The 15807-nt window shown below is 48.0% G+C and overlaps 1 protein-coding gene across 1 annotated transcript; it reads right to left on the bottom strand.

Moving 5' to 3' along the window:
* Positions 1 to 15: 15 nt before the first annotated feature.
* On the bottom strand, positions 16 to 15751 carry CHUK (conserved helix-loop-helix ubiquitous kinase). The gene is made up of 21 exons (XM_017832681.1): positions 15579 to 15751; positions 15415 to 15509; positions 13843 to 13957; positions 12768 to 12837; positions 11438 to 11526; positions 11075 to 11164; positions 10538 to 10662; positions 10153 to 10260; positions 9524 to 9659; positions 8588 to 8782; positions 8122 to 8224; positions 7149 to 7272; positions 6543 to 6694; positions 5641 to 5702; positions 4656 to 4765; positions 3202 to 3251; positions 2985 to 3081; positions 2411 to 2558; positions 1902 to 2041; positions 1078 to 1174; positions 16 to 338 (listed from the first exon to the last, which is right to left on the bottom strand). The coding sequence occupies exons 1-21, from the start codon at positions 15726 to 15728 to the stop codon at positions 312 to 314; spliced, it is 2283 nt and encodes a 760-aa protein (XP_017688170.1). The 5' UTR covers positions 15729 to 15751; the 3' UTR covers positions 16 to 311.
* Between the last annotated feature and the right edge of the window lie 56 nt (positions 15752 to 15807).

Genomic DNA, 15807 nt, shown 5'->3' with positions numbered 1-15807 from the left:
CGACCAGGCCTCGGGCTGTCTGTCCGTCCGTCTGCACAGTTTATTACATATACACGCGCTATACATTCATGCGACACGCGGCAGCGGCGGCACCCGCCCGCGTCCCCCGCCCAAAGGGCGCTCCGCGGGCCGGGCCCTCGCCGCTCCCCCGCAGGCACGGCCGGTGGGTGAGGCACTGAGGTGAAATCCCCGCCCAGGAGGTGTCGGCACCTCCGGAAGCAGCTCGGCAGAGGCTACAGGACACACGGTGACCGACGGCCCGGGGCCCACACAGAAGGCACTTGGGAGATGCAGCACCTCGGCTCCTGTGGCTACTTCAGCCAGCTCCAGTCAAAACTCTGCAAGGAAAGCAGGGGAACAGCTGAGTGCAGGATCCAGCTGCTGGATGTAGGTCTTGTTTTATGCTCCCAGGAGTTAACAAAGCACAGCATACCCTAAATCCCAGAAGCACAGAATGGTGGAGGCTGGCAGGGATTTTCTGCTTGGTTACTTCACCACAAAGGGACTTGGGATGAGGGCCTGGAGTGATAAGACAAGGGGGAATGGCTTCCCACTGCCAGAGGGCAGGGTTAGATGGGATACTGGGAAGAAATCCTTCCCTGTGAGGTGGGGAGGCCCTGGCACAGGTTGCCCAGAGAAGCTGTGGCTGCTCCATCCCTGGAAGTGTCCAAGGCCAGGTTGGAGCGACCTGGGCTAGTGGGAGGTGTCCCTGCCCCTGGCAGGGGGTGGGACTGGATGGACTCTAAGGTCCCTTCCAACCCAAACCGTTCCATGGTACTCAGTACTCTCTAAAGTCCCAACTCTGCCACGAGAAGAGTTTTTGTTCATCACCCAAAAGGGCTCTGGAAATGTGAACCCTGCTCACCCCAGTGCTGGGACACAAACCAGGACTCTCCAGCTGGGAATGCAACCAGCATTCCAAGCAAGATCTACCAGCCCAGTGTCCCAGAGAACAGCTGACACAAGCACCAAGTGCTCCCTCCTCCTGCTCAAGGAGTTCTCCACATCCCCAGAGCACCCTGATGTGGCTCCTAAAAACCAGGATCTGGGAAATTCCCAATTCCCCACCAGACTTACCATCATGCTGTTCTGCTCCTGCCTCACCTCCTGCAGGATGTTGCTGAAGAGTTCCAGGTAATTCACATTCTCCTGTATCACATCAGCAAAATTTTCCCTGCAGGGGAAAAAAAAAAAAAAAAAAAGGCAAAAGATGACAAGATTTCAGCCACCAAAAGTAACATCAGAAGGTGAAAAAACCCACAAATCCAAATCCAAACAACCCCAATAAGCTGATTTATAGTCCTCTGCAGTGGTAGGAGATACCTTGGTAGGATAAGCAAGTCCAACCCCAAGGAAGAGCAACATGACATAGGAAATAAAAGAAGAACATTCAGGAAATGAATAGCACAGTGCTTTAGCTGAGAGTGGTGTGTGGAACTTGCTCAGGAAGAGAGAGTGGAGGTGGTTTCTGAGGAAAGAGTTCAACCAAATTCCTGATATTTTTTAGAGCATTAGTAACATATGAGCTCCTGAAGTTTATTTTGGAAGGATAAAAATCCCACCTGGATATTGAACCACATGGATTGCTTAGGACTGACCCAAACTTCAGACCTCCACTCGAACTGAGACTTCTTGAAATCACAGCAGTTTTAAGAAGGACTAAACATGGCCTGATTTATCTGGGACTTGCCAGAGGTGAGTTACTGTGACTCCAGTCAGGAGCTGGACAGTTTAGCCTTCAGAGGATGTCAAAACCTGCCTTCCCAGCATATCCCAAGCCCCGGGTGGAGGGGAGAGGCCGTGCCCTCAGGCCCCTGAGCAGCAGAGGGAGGGTTGGGGAGCGTGTGCACACACAACAGCCAGGCTGATTCCCTGCAGTTCTCCTTCCCCAGCATTCCTACCCTTCCTGGGGAGCTGCCAGCGAGGACAGAGGGTGGGGAGGGGCGTTCCCTGAGGAGCCCTGCGGGAGCCACGCGGCTGCGGGAGTCGAGGCCGTCCCTTCCAGGCTGGAGCTGACCAGGGATCGGGAGGAGCTCTGAGTCTGGAAGACACAAATCCATCGGCTGTGAGGGACAAAGGTACGATTTAGGTTCACTCTTTTGTAGGTTACACGGGAGCACTGTTTGTAACACAGACACAGCCCTTCTGTGTGGGAACTGGGAGATGGCTGCAGCTGGAGAGGCTCTGTAACTAATGCAAAATGAGCAGTATAGTCTTAAAACACCCTAAACTAAGCAGGAAAGCACCTCTTTAGCTTTTGCTTTTACCATCTCACACTGCCCTTCTCTGTGGAAAAAAAATCGACCATAGTGTGGCAGTTCTGCCTTTCTGGTCTCCTCCCAGTTTCCTTTGATGTCTCCTGGCTCTGCCCTGGAAGGAAAAGCAAACAGACAATCCAAGAGCTACTTACACAAGCAATTTTCAGCAAATGCCATATCTCCCTTTGTCTTTTTCCCTGCATCTGCATCACTGAGTTGTCAGCTTCCTTGATGTTATTTAGAGCCACTTCAATCTCAGGAAGCAAGTCAATGATCTTCTGCTTACAGCCCAAGAGCTTGCTAGAATGAAAACCAAACACATAGTCAGTTCCCTGCTCCTCTAGCAAAATCAAAAGCCTCACCTTGGGATTCAAGATACCCAAAGAATCAATTAACAAATCCCTGTGATATCTTCTCAGCTCTTACACTATTTCTTTTTTTAAGTTAAGATTTCAATGCCAACCTAAACACTCATTTTAGTGAACTCCTGGATCCTAACAGTGCAAGCCATTCCATTCTCATCCCCTGCCCTATTATCTATAAACATCACTTATAAGTTTTGAAAAAGTGGAAACTCAACACAGAGAAGCAGAATTAATACTGGCATGAGAAACACGGATGGGGTTTTGGGCTCTGACCTCTATGATTTTCACTCTCCTTTCCTACTACAAAGCTACAAATGCCACAAGTTGCTTCTGTTTGGGGTTTTCTGTGTGCATAAAGTACCTGAGATGGCCAAAGAGCTCCTTGAGGACTCGGTCTTGGCTCTGGACTGTCTGCACAATGATCTTCACCATGTCTGTGCTGTCACTGTAGGCATGATCTGGAAGGGCCAGCAACCACCACATCAGTCAAATCAAACAGTGTTTTTTGCGTTCAGGGTCAGAAAAATTAATCATGGGGTACTAGTGTGAAACAGTCTTTAAACCATTTCCTTCCATACCTGGAGGTCTTGTTTTCAATTGCTTGTACAAGTCTATGGCTCTCTGTTCCCTTGAAAAAGAAGAATATGATTCAGACATGTCAAACAAGCAGGGGACTCAAGAAAAAAAGCATTGCAATGAAGTGATGCCTTTCTGAACCTCAGACCTTGGAGCTGCCACCTTCTCCTACAGGAGAAGCATGACTTTTGGGACACAGGGATGCTCTCTGTGATGGAATCCAACACTTCCCTAAAAGCTGCCTCTCTTTTTTTCTCTGAATTAGGCATTTTCTTCTCAGAAAACCACACCAGGTGGAGGTTATTTTCAGTTTCAAATTTCCACATGCCCCAGCTGTGTTTTCTTTCCCTGGTATCCTTAGTTATTAAACTTCATTTTTGTAACTGTAACTGCACAACTGCCTGAGAAATTCTTGTTCCTGTTCTGCATTTCTTTGCTTGAATCTTAGTCATATTCTGCAAATGGAAAGAGACAGTTGTGTCACAGACAAGAGGACACTGTTTCTCTTCTTCCCATTAAATAAATGTCACTTCTTTCAAATATTTCAAAAGCAGCCAAACACTGAAACTTCCAACCTTGAACAAATCCTCACTGTTCTAACTCACAGCCTGTCAGAAACAAGCAGCAGTTTCCCAGCTCTGACCCTGGGCTGCAGTGGTGGAATTGCTTAAAAAGCAATGTTTTAGGAGGCAGGTTCACAATTAGTTGGAGCTGCTCTGAATATTGGGCTGCTGCTGCAAGGAGTGGCTTCTCTCCTTCACCACTTCCTCCCCTGGGCACCAGTTCTGCTGCTGCTGCAGCTACACGTGGATGAAAAGGAACTTAGCCATGAGGGAAGGGGAAGAAACATGCCAGGAACAGGCATGTTGAACACTCAGAGTCCTTCCAAAGAGCTCTTACTAACAGCAGATTTAGTGGCTGTTCAATCCCTCTCTTTTAGAATCACCACTTGTGTTCTCAGCAGCAACCAAGTAACTGCTTCCTGTGTCTTCCCAAGATCAGTAATACCACTTAGCTCTTTCCTATTTTAATACTTTAAACAAAAAAAAAATCAACTTTCCAAATATTCACGTACCCACAAGTGATTTACCCTTGCTTTGAAAATACATTGAAGATATTTAGCAGGGTTTACAACGATCTCATGGTTTTCTCACTCAACACTACAAAACTCACCCCTCTCCAAAGCAAAAGGAAATCCTGAGGTGAGATCAAGATATATCTTTGCCACAGCCTCTTGCGAGATGAGGTTTCATAGGTCAGTGACAGAGAAGTGTCCCACAAGTGGTGGGACCTTCCCTTCCAGTAACAAAATTATCTTGAACCAATCACACACTACTCTGCACTGGCACTTTGCATTTCAGAAGTGCTGAGGCAACCAGCAACAGGGGAAAAAAAGCCCCCAAAAATCCAGAAAATCCATTTCTGTGCCATAAAAAATAAGCAGCAGAGGACTTACAGGCTCTCCATGACCTCTCCCTGGCGCCTGGCATACGGACTCTTCTGGAGCTCCACGATTTCTGTGTGCAGAGCCATGATCTGCTCATCCAGATACCCAATATCTTCAGCCTAATGGGAAAATGGAGCTTCAGATCACACCGAAGGAGGAGAGCAGTCAAGTAGATAAAAATCCCCAAAACACCTGTTTGGATAATGGGCTGCCTCCTTGGAGAGTTTAGGAGAAAGAAAAGCTGCTACAATAGTTGAGGTGGTTGTTCTCAGTGCATGGTATGACCTCGATCCAAATTTCTGTCCACCACAGTGGAGGAGAAAAATCAGTTTCTTCATAAATCATCTCTCTGTGTGTCTGGAATTCACACAAGTTAAGCTGCCTGCCAAACAGACTGAGATACCCCTGTGTATCCCAGAGTGAAACATTTTCCATGCCTGACAAATGGACACAGTGTGAATGACAGAACATAGTTCTGATGGCCTGCAAAGTAAATGTTTGTTGAGGTTCCTGGTTGTCTGGAAAACAACCAGGGACAGCTTTGAATTATTCTGCTAGAAGCAGCCTCCCTTTTATCTTTCTTGCTTCCTGACAAGGAGAAATAAGATTTAAAGAGCTAATGGGCAAAATTTAGGTGGGAATCCCAATTCCCCCATCTCCATCATATAAGCAAGGCAGAGTCAGGGCTCCAAGAGCCTTTTGACTTAGAAGAAGACAGGTAATAGAACCCAGAACCTGAACTACCCAGTCTATTCCTACATAGAGGCAAGAAATAAGCCATGTAATTTATTGTCTTCCTAATGGAAGACATAAAAATCATAAAAATACATAAAAATCCTAGGATTTTTATGTATTAATCACAGTGCTCTGTATTACTGTGAGAGCCAATGCAAAAACTCTAGTTTTGCTCTAACTTTCTTAAGGATGACTCTTATTAAAAACTAATTTGCATATTTACTTGCAGAATGCCAGAACTTTCTGTCTGTGCTCCTACCTGTGCACACTGAGAGGCTTTCTCTTCCATTTCCTTCCAGGCTTTGAGCATCTTCTCTGAAGCTTAAGAGAAAAGAGTTGCTAATTTTTAACAGGATACAGACACAAAAATAAAGCAAGACCTGGACTTTACACGTATCCATTGAATTTGAACACAAAGAGAATGATGCTGAATCTCCAAGCAAAGCTGCAACTCTGTGCTCACCTTAACTCACACACTAACCCTTTGGTAGGATTCCACTGTTTGCAATCACTGCCCTAAAACGAGTCTGAGTCTTTAAACTCCACCATTAAGCTCAACAACTGCCACTTTTGATTGAACACAGACTGTCCAAAACCAGTTCACTGAGTCTTTCCATTTTCCGTCATCATCCTTCAGCCCAGTCATCATTTTTGGCTCAAGCTGCAGTTTTTAGCCATATAATCCAAACTATATGTAAATCTTGCTATTCTCCCCTGAACAGTATTTGTAAGATCCAGACATTTCTGGGACATTAAAACTGCAGCTGGTGCTTTTTCAGCCCATCTCTCATCCTGACAAATGGCACCTCTGGGTATCAATCACAGAGGCCCCTCCACTGTCAGCACGGGCAGCAGCTCTGCCCTCCACTTGCTGCCCAGTGACAACTCCAAAGAAATCAGACCCTGAGTGAATAAACAGCAAACATTCACATCACCTGCACTATTTATGCTCCCATGTTCTTGTTCTCAGTGGGGAACAGCTGACCACCTGACTCACTGTCACTGAAGGTCTCCAAAAATGGTCTGTTTTTTATTCTCCTACCTTTGCTTCTGCCAAACCCTTCTCCTGCATCCACCTGAACCCATAATGCTGCCCACCATTGTCAGTCTGACCCTTTCCAGCATCAGAAAGTCTCCAGGCAAGTATTCCCCAATACCCACATATTCCATAAGCCATCTGGTCACTGTATCTCTCCAGGTCGAGGCGAATGCTCTGGTGAAAGAATTCCAGCTTTGCCTTCAGCTGCTGGGATGCTGAGACCATGTTGTTCTTCATTTTGATCAAGTTGGCATTGTACCGAAGGAGGCTGAGCCTGACGGATGAAACAAGGACAGCACAGGTTAAGCTGGACTTAAAATGAGGAAACTCCATTGCTGTGAGGGTGACTGAGCACTGGCACAAGCTGCCCACAGAGGTTGTGGAGTCTCCATCCTTGGAGATACTTAAAAGCTGTCTGGATGTGGTCCTGGGCAACCAGCTCTAGGTGACCCTGCTTGAGCATGGACTGGGCTGGAGGACTTCCAGAAGTCAACCTCAGCCATTCTGTGAGTCTCTGAGTATATTCCAGTTTTTTTCTCAATGTCAGGCACTGCACAGTAAAACTCCTGGAGTGGAACCAGCTCCCAGCCCGAGAATGTTTTATAATGTAAAGGTACAGAACAGCAGAGGGCTGTAAAACTTCAGGGAACTCCCTGAGACACACATTTCCATGCCAACAGAGTCTGTGCTGGCACCACAGTGACTGCTGTGGATGAGTGGGAACTCACATGGCAGCTCTCTGGCCCTGGAAGAGCCTGCTGTAATCCTCCTTCAGGCCGATCACGTAGTGAACCGCTTCTGCCCACACCTTGCGCAGCTGAGAGATCGGCAGCTGGATCTTACTGTCCTGGACTGAGCACAGAGAAACACAGGCAAACAACAACTTCAGTGCCTACAGCACCCCTCATTCCTGTTGCAGGTGCCTGAGCTAAGGGGTCAAGCCAGGTAAGGTCTGCTCAGTTTTTAAGTGTGTATAAGCTTTTCATGTCACAGCTCCTCAGGGGTGTGACAACCTGCTACTGGGCAGTAAAACACCAGGAGGGTTTTTGTCCCAAAAACCCTAAGCAAATTTAATCACTCCATTTAATCAATTGTCCTGACACCTTCCAATCTTGTTTACATTTCCTCCCAGACTCCTGATGTAGATGTTTAGGGGAAAAGATGCAGGACTTTGCGTGTTCCCCTAGAGAGATGGGAACTGTCAGTACATTGGGATATCAGTAAATATGTCATAAGATTCAGCACAATGCAATGAGATTCACCAGACTAAAACAACCCAGAACACAGGAAAAAACCCCATCAGAATAAACCTGAGTGACACTAAATGGAGATGAGGAAAATCAGTGCAGACAGACCAGTGAAAATAAAACTACTTAACAGCAACTGCATGTCACAAGGCATTTCCTTACATGCAGTATCTCAGCAGACATCTCCTGTCCCCTGTCACTACCTTTTCTTTCATAGAGGTACACAAGGCCCTTCATACAGATATATTTGGGATATATAAACCTTCAGAGGGGTTTATTAGGTCCTGCAGATGACTGCTGTCATCTCAGGAGACATGCAAGGGAGGCAGCAAACAAAGAAGCAGCTTCCATACGTGGTCTAAAAGCACACCCTGGAGATGCCAGGGCTCTGTCATTAGGCCAAGGTGGATTCTTTCACTTCCCACAAGGAACAGCACTTGTGCAGCACACTCACCAATGTAGTTCACACAGTCAGACAGACTCCGAGAAGCAAAGGGGCCATCGTAGACAGTTTTGCTTTTATCAAACAAATAGACCATGTAGCTGTCCCAGCCTCTCTGGAGAGAAAAAGAGAACAAAATATAAAACAGAGAAACCCCAAACAGCTCCTACTAACCCAGAGAGTCCTGGTTACATCATGAACTACTCATTGTGGGCACTCTCTTCTTATTAAGTGCCTTAAAAAACTGATTTTATTGATCCCACAGAAAGAAAGGACGCTTTGCTAACAGTTACTTAAGTATTTAGGCAGAATTTAACTATAGAAATCTGCTTACATCACCCAGTAAAAGGCCTTAAGAGTTACTACACTTCCAGAGCAAATTACCTTCTGTGGGAGAAGGTTCAGGCAATGTATCTTCCCCAAGATTGTCAATTCCCTGAGAACGGGAAAGACATGAAATGAACAGAATGATTCTTACCACGCCATCAATAACACACTGGGAAGCAGGTTTCCGAGGGTCCAGGCAAATCCCTGTTTCCAACAGCAGTTCCTGATTTCCAGTGCTTATCCCAGTCTCAAACTCAATCCGATTCTGAAGGGAATGAAGGCTTTCCTCGGGATGCAAAAGAAAGGACACGATCTTGGCAGAGGTCATGTTTAGGATGTGCACTATCTGTAAGAACAGTACAAGGAGATTACAAGTCCCTGGATATCAGAGCCAAAGGAAGCCTGGGAAGGAGCATGTAGCAGTTTTGGGAAGGAGCACATAGCAATAAACATGTCAGAACTAGAGCATCATTTGAGTTTCAATGACTGCAATCATCAAGTCAGGAGTAAAGTCCCACATAACAAACTCAAAGCCCAGGCCTGTAACTTCTAATGTCAGAGAAAATGACAATCAAATAGCCTTCAAAAGCCATCAAAAGAACAGGGACAAAACTACCCTCCTGCTTCTACACATGCTTGCCTTAGCTAGTCTTACTCCAGAGGAGCTCCAGTAATGACTCCAAGGGGAAAAGTCAGGTGAATCCCACCTCTGTTCTACTCCAGGTACTACTACTATAGTACACCAGTACACCTGGAGTCACAGCACCAATAGGGAAGTTCAGGAAAACTGCTACTAGTAAATATTAAACCCTGATTTGATCTTGGTGAGCCCTTTCCAAGATGACAGACAGTAATAGAGGGTCATCCTTCTACTCCAAGTGTAAAACTAGACATTAATATTGCAGGTGATATTTTGCCTTCCAGTATGTACCGGACAGGCTGTGTTTGCATTCGCTTCCTGAAAAACATTCCTCGTGACCCTGCAGCTGGATGAAGCCAGGATTACAGCTTTGCTGCACTGAGCACCCTTCCTGTCCTCTGGGATGATTTCAGAAGGCCTTTAAACCCAGTACCAACCCTCACTCACCTTCAAATTCAGGATGTGATCCATTATTAGGAAACACCTTGGACGACCGGTCTCGGGATCCGAACCTCCACCCCTCTGCTGTGGATCCCAATTCAGCATCAGTTGCAACCAATTCTCCATGGGTTCTACAATCAAACTGAAGCAGAGGGGCTGTAAGGAAGGGAAGGCAGATACTCTCTTCACCAGACTGAGGCAGATCAACTTCCTGGGCCTCTTCTTGAGTGCTCTATTCAACAGGCTCTGCCCATCTTTGTGGCCTGCCCTGCACTTGCAGCAGTTTTCCCAAGACAGCCTCTACTTTCATGGAGAAACTCCCTCGAGTTCTTGGTTCATGAGATTCAATACCATCAAGTTATCACGTAGATGTTACTCACTGGCCTTGTGGTAAAGGGCAGAAAACAGACACAGAGTTCTGAGCTGCCATCAACCAATGAACTGGGCACAGGAGAGCCCAAAACACCAAAAAAAAGAGCCACGTGGGCTATTTCTTAACAGCAAACAGCAGCTTGCCAGGAGCTTTCAACACTCCTGAGGAGGAAGATGGAGGAGCCCTCAGTGCTTGGGAGGAAGGAGGGAGAGCCCTCAGTTTACAGGACCAAACTGGTCACCTGTGCTAGGGACACACTCACCCACAGAGGCTGTGGGGCTGCGGCAGGTGGGTGCTGAACCGAACCTCCCCGTTCATCTCCTCGGAGGCAAAGATGTGCTTTGGGTCCTTCTTCTTGATTTTTTCATGCCTGCAAAACAAAATCCTCTGTGGACACGCTGGCAGTGTTACTTTTGTCAGGGGGCAGTTGAATATGACAACAGCAAAAAGTGCCAGTGTCCAGCAGCTTTAGGAAACAAACTCGGAACAGAAACCCGAGTTTCCCGTTTTCTGCCTCTGACACACAGACTGGTTTATAACTGTATTTTTTTGATTGAAATTTTGCTTGTGAAGGAGTTACCATGACCAGAGGCTACCACACAACATACAAGCACTTACAAGCATCTCCCCAAGAATAAGTGTCTTACCAGGTGAATGGCTGTAGATTATGTAAGAAAGGTCTAAATCCTGCAATGCATTCAAACACCATCGTCCCAAAGCTCCAGTAATCAACAGTAACCGAGTAGGATTTATTCTCAAAGAGTTCTGGAGCCTAAAAAGGATCATAAAAAGACACTTTGACCGTGGTATTTCCTTGCATTTCTGCAGAGGCAAAGCTGTGTCCAGGTGTGGCTCCAGCTCCAGCTTCAGTTGTCCAGTGGGTCAGGGCCTGGAGCAGCCAACCCATGAGATGGGAGGGAGCTGGACTTGTTGGGTCTGGCTGGGGGGGTGAGAGCAGCCCCCAGTCGTGGCACAGGAAGGGATGGATGGGATCAAACTCCCCTTGGAAGCCACAGGTGATGCAACAAAGGGCAACAGCCCCAGACAACCATCTGGGAGGTTCACGATGCACATGAGGAAAGGACACCCTGGGGACAGCTCCCCAGGATCTCCATTTTTGGAGGTTTCAGGGCTTGGCTGGGCCAAGCTCTAGAGCTGGTGACACTGAAAAAAAAAAGTCTTACCAAATATTGTAATGTTCCAACAAACGAAGTGCATAAACTTCCTTGATCCAGATCCTTTGCATATCCCAGGTCTATTATTTTGTGGACAATCTGCAGACAGTTTTAACAGTTCATCAGAAGAGCAAATGCCAAGAAAAAAACAACCAAACAACCCCAAATCTGCACAGTGACAGCATACAATCCACAGCATACAATCAAGAAGAGGAAAGAATGGAAATTCTGGAGAAAGTCCGTGGCAGGGCTTCAACATGTGACAGTGTTAAAGCTGACAGTAAATTCACAGCTGAGTTTTCAGTCCAGTTCAGTGTGACAACTCCCAGAAATTACAATGGAGACACCACTGACAGAGGCCACCTGACTTACCTTCCCACCTTCATCCTGAAGAACAATATTTTCAGGCTTTAAATCTCTGTGTATAATTCTGTTTTCATGCAAATACTGGATACCAGAACCTGAAAGACACGTTTGATTTAATTGAAAATAAACCCACATTGATTAAAGATACATCTGATAAAATACAATATTGGGGAACAAGTCCCCAACCTTCCAAGATTTACCACCACTCACATATTTAACAGCTTCAAACTTGCATTTCTTCTCCACTGCATTTTCACATCTTTGCAAAGACATAGCAAAGACATTCAACTTATGATGAAACAATCCCTGTTCTGGGGGTGGAAGGGGAACAAGGATGAAGGAAGCAGAGCTGCTCTGTAGTTCAGGGACACAACTGGAAGCCCTCTGAGCACTGCAAGGACAGAAGTCCAGGTCAGTACTCCAAAATGCTTTCTCATGCCAAAACTAGCTCTGTTCCTACAAATTATCTGTACAGAAATGAGAAAACAAGGAGCTCTCCTGGAAAGCCTAGCTCCTGGAGAAACCCTGGCATCACCCTCAATCAGGCAATCCCCCTCCTTCCCAGGGCGTCCAGGAGGCCAGGCCAGGCACTTCCCCATGGACAGGAGGGCCAGTTTCAAGTCTCACATCTTTAATTTTCTTATGGCATCAAGCAAGCTACAGCTCAACAGCTTGACAAATGAGGTATGTGATTAAACACCTCAAGTTTGTGTCACATGAAGGTTTTCACGGATTACTCCAGCCTTGGGGAATGGCTTTAAAGCAGGCACACAAAGGCATCAAATGCAATTGTTCCCTGTGAGCACTGCTGTCATCTGGAGCCCCTCTCACCCTGCCTGCTCCCTTTCCTAACTGCAGAATCCCAAATCCACGTGGTATCAGACATCCGTCACCCTGAACAAACAGAATTTCCCTCCTGCTAAGCCAACCCTACACAGAGATGCCACAGGGCAACTCTGGCACTTCTCACATCAGTTAGTGCTTTTTGCCTTGTAAAATTGCATTCCTTCAAGTGATAAGTGGTTTGGCATCAGCAGAAGCAAGGTTTGAACAGAAAACCGTGACCTTAACAAAACATTAACGTCATGGTCACCTACACCTGACCACAGCTTCTCCAGTCCCATTCCACAGGCACATCACTAGTGTGAGTTTCTGGTCTCTGTTAACTCCAGGGACACCAAATCCTTCCTCTGAAATAGAAACCTGATTTGTTTTAACGCCCTGTTCTTGGCAGTTCCCTTTTCACAGTCAGCTGAAAAAGCAAAATGCCATTACACGTTAAAAAACCCAAAACAACCCCCAAAAAAACCCACAGGAAAGGCATTAGACTACACACCGATGTCACTAAGCAGAGAAAGGATTTGACTTTCCTTAAGTCCACAGCAGTTTTCTGGTTTGTTTAGCAGCTGCAATAAAAAAAAAAGATGTTTAGACCCACAGTGCAACAGAGAAGAACAACATTTTCCATCCCCCAATCACTGTCTTAATGAGCTGTCAATAAGCAGCTTCAGCAATTTCTGACTCTGACTGCACTTGAGGCTTTTAGAGATGACTCAGGTACCTCTGCCCTCACGATAGATCCATGATGAGAAATTACTAGTGATGTGAAGCACAAATGATGCCAAACAAGAGAAAGATTTAAAGAACACATCACAAATAAAAAAAAAAAGATTTTTTTTTTCCTTTAATGAACAAAGCATTACAGTGATCCAATGAAATTAAGCCCATTACTTCCTAAATTGTTCCAGCATCTGTGCAACACTGAAGGCCTCATTAGAAATTAAATGATCAGACACTGCAAGTAGAGCTAATTTCCTGAGCATGTAGGTGAGGCAATTTCCAAGTAAATTGTGACAGGGATTTGCTGCTTTCCCCCTGTAGAAACTGCTGCTTCCTAAATCCAGCTGCAGTGGAAAGGGAGCATAAACTCTTTCGGGCCATGCACCCACTGCCTGGGGAACTGCTGAAAGGTTCCTTTATTTTTGGATGTTGCCAATTTGCAGAATGGCAGTTCCCAGTCAGCAGGAGCAGGAAAGGCTTGGAAGCCCTGAAGGTCCCAGTCCAGGGCTAACAGGATCCTTCCCTGTGCTGAGAGCACCGTAACAGTGGACACATGTGAATCCAAACCAGACCAGATTCCAAAGAGAGGGAGACACATGCAGCAAAGCCAAATATGCTGGGTATGAGCACCCAGGGTATGGAAATGACACACTCCACCAGGATAAAAGAGTATCTGCCCCTTGGATTGCCCTCTGCTTTCTAAAACACAAGCCTCATTTCCCACGTGTGGCTTTTTTCCCCACTTCACATTTACTTCCTCACGCCTGTCCCTGGAGAGCAAAGTGCTCTGGTGACACACACAGTGTCACTGCCCCTGGTTTGGTGCACTTTGGAAGCAGAGCAGCCGTTACCTTCCGGAGGTCACCCCCCGAGCAATATTCCATGGCCAGGAGGGGAACGTCGTTAACCAGAAAGTTCATCTCCTCGGGAACTTCACAGGCTTTTACTACGTTGGGATGGTTCAACCTAAGCACACAGAAAACTGGGTGAGAACTCTGCCCCCTCTCTTGGAAGGGTGAGACAAGACTGCAGTCCAACCATGGTTTATGTTCCTGGGACAGCCTCTGTTCCCCAGATGTGTTCTCTTTGACTAGTACCCACTGGTATCCAAGTGCATAAAATCCATACCTTGGGAATACACAAACCAGGAATGAGCACAAACAATGTCTCAAAGTCAAGGTACAGGACTTTGATGATGGGGATCCAGGCTCAAGTTCTGGATTCTTGCACCTTCCTGGCAAAGTCATTACATATGTGTGCCTGCTTTTGCATGTGGGGCCAGATTCCCCCTGGGAAGGGGGGTTTTGTAGGAATCTGTGTCACTGCACCGGGCAGGTGAAATCCACTACAGAGGGAAGGATTAATTAATTTCTCCAACTGAATTCAAACAGCTATTTCCTGACTGTCTCTAATTTACGCTGCTCTTAGGAATAAATGACATATCCAGATGGGAATGAAGACAAATTACTTCTGTGTACACCCACAGGAGCAGCTGTAGCTATGTGGCTCAGTGCTTGTTTTCAGCAACCACAACAGGGATCACCAAGCCCTGACTGACAAACTCAAGTTCCCTGCAAGTGGTTTCCCCCAGTGTCAGGGCACACAGGGAGCAGGTGAGGGTGACAAAGTGACAGCAGCTCAGTAAAGCCCTAAACAGCAGGGGCACTGCAGGCCTCGGGGAGGGCAGCTCAGAGCATCCCTGCTCCCAGGAGTGGGACAGAGCATTCCCTGCTCCAGGACCTCTCTCAAAAGTAAGGAGGAATTCACAGGGTAAAGGAACCATTCTGTGAGATCCCAACACTTCAATGAGGTCCAACTTGGCCAGCTGTGGTTCCCACGTACCTCAGTGACAAGCTGGAGAGGGATACTGGGCAGCACAGAGGATGGAGCTTCTCACCAGAAAGTATAAGGAGAATTTATTCTTTACATTCGGGAGCGTGACAGAAAAAAAGCAATTCCAGGCCCTCCAGCTGCTAAAAACAAACGTACCGCAGGGTACAGGCACCTCTCCCCAGCCCATTCAGGGACTGACCACCAGCTGTACCAGCTGTCCCCTCTCCTGCTCTGTCCCGAGGCTGTTGTTCCCCATTCTCGGCCAGTTCAGCAGCTCAGTCCCCGGCTGTCCCCGCACCACGGTCCCACTCCCCGGCCGGTTCGGGGGCCGAGGCCCTGCTTGTCCCCTCTCCCGGTCAGTTCACGGGCTGACCCCCGGCTGTCCCCTTTCCCTGCCGGTTCCGGGGCTGTCTGTCCCTCGGCTGTCCCCTCTCCCAGCTGGTTCGGGACTGTATGTCCCGGGGCTGTCCCCTCTCCCGGCCGGTTCGGGGCCGTCTGTCCCGGGGCTGTGCCCTCTCCCGGCCGTGCCGGTGCGGTGCCGCCGTGCCATGCCGGGCCGTGCCGTGCCGTGCCGGCTCGCCCGCACTCACTTCTTCATGATGTCGATCTCATGGCACCAGCGGTCCTTGTTCTTGACGCTGAGCTCCAGCCGGCACGACTTGATGGCCACGCGGTCGCCCGAGTCCTGCGGGACACAGCGCCGTCAGCCGGCCCGGCCCGGACGTGCCCCCCCCGCCGCCCGGCCCGGCCCCACCTGGTGCTGGTACAGGCACACGTTGCCGAAGCCGCCGGTGCCCAGGCGGTCGCGCATCTCCCAGGGCCCGCAGGCGCCGGCCGGGTGCCCGCGCAGCGCCGCCCCGCCGGGGGCCCGCTCGGGGCCGGCGGGGGGCCCGCCCCGCTCCATGGCCCGGCCGCCGCTCCCGCTCTCCGCCTTTATTGCCGCGTCACCGCCCGGCCCCGCGCGGGGCCGCCGCCGGCAGCGC

Source organism: Lepidothrix coronata, unplaced genomic scaffold, assembly GCF_001604755.1.
Source record: "Lepidothrix coronata isolate B3197 unplaced genomic scaffold, Lepidothrix_coronata-1.0 Scaffold204, whole genome shotgun sequence".
NCBI classification, from domain to species: Eukaryota; Metazoa; Chordata; class Aves; order Passeriformes; family Pipridae; genus Lepidothrix; species Lepidothrix coronata.
Note: the sequence above shows the minus strand (reverse complement) of the source record. Positions and strands in the feature narration are given on the sequence as shown.

What these genes read in the sequence shown, in the direction of transcription:
- CHUK (XM_017832681.1), bottom strand. Translation starts at nt 15,728, where the DNA reads ATGGAGCGGGGCGGGCCCCCCGCCGGCCCCGAGCGGGCCCCCGGCGGG. An exon ending in CAGCCCCACAGCCTCTGTGG is followed by an intron (nt 9,660 to 10,152) that starts GTGAGTGTGTCC and finishes CCTCTGCTTCAG; the next exon opens with TTTGATTGTAGAACCCATGG. An exon ending in CAGGGCCAGAGAGCTGCCAT is followed by an intron (nt 6,695 to 7,148) that starts GTGAGTTCCCAC and finishes TTCATCCGTCAG; the next exon opens with GCTCAGCCTCCTTCGGTACA.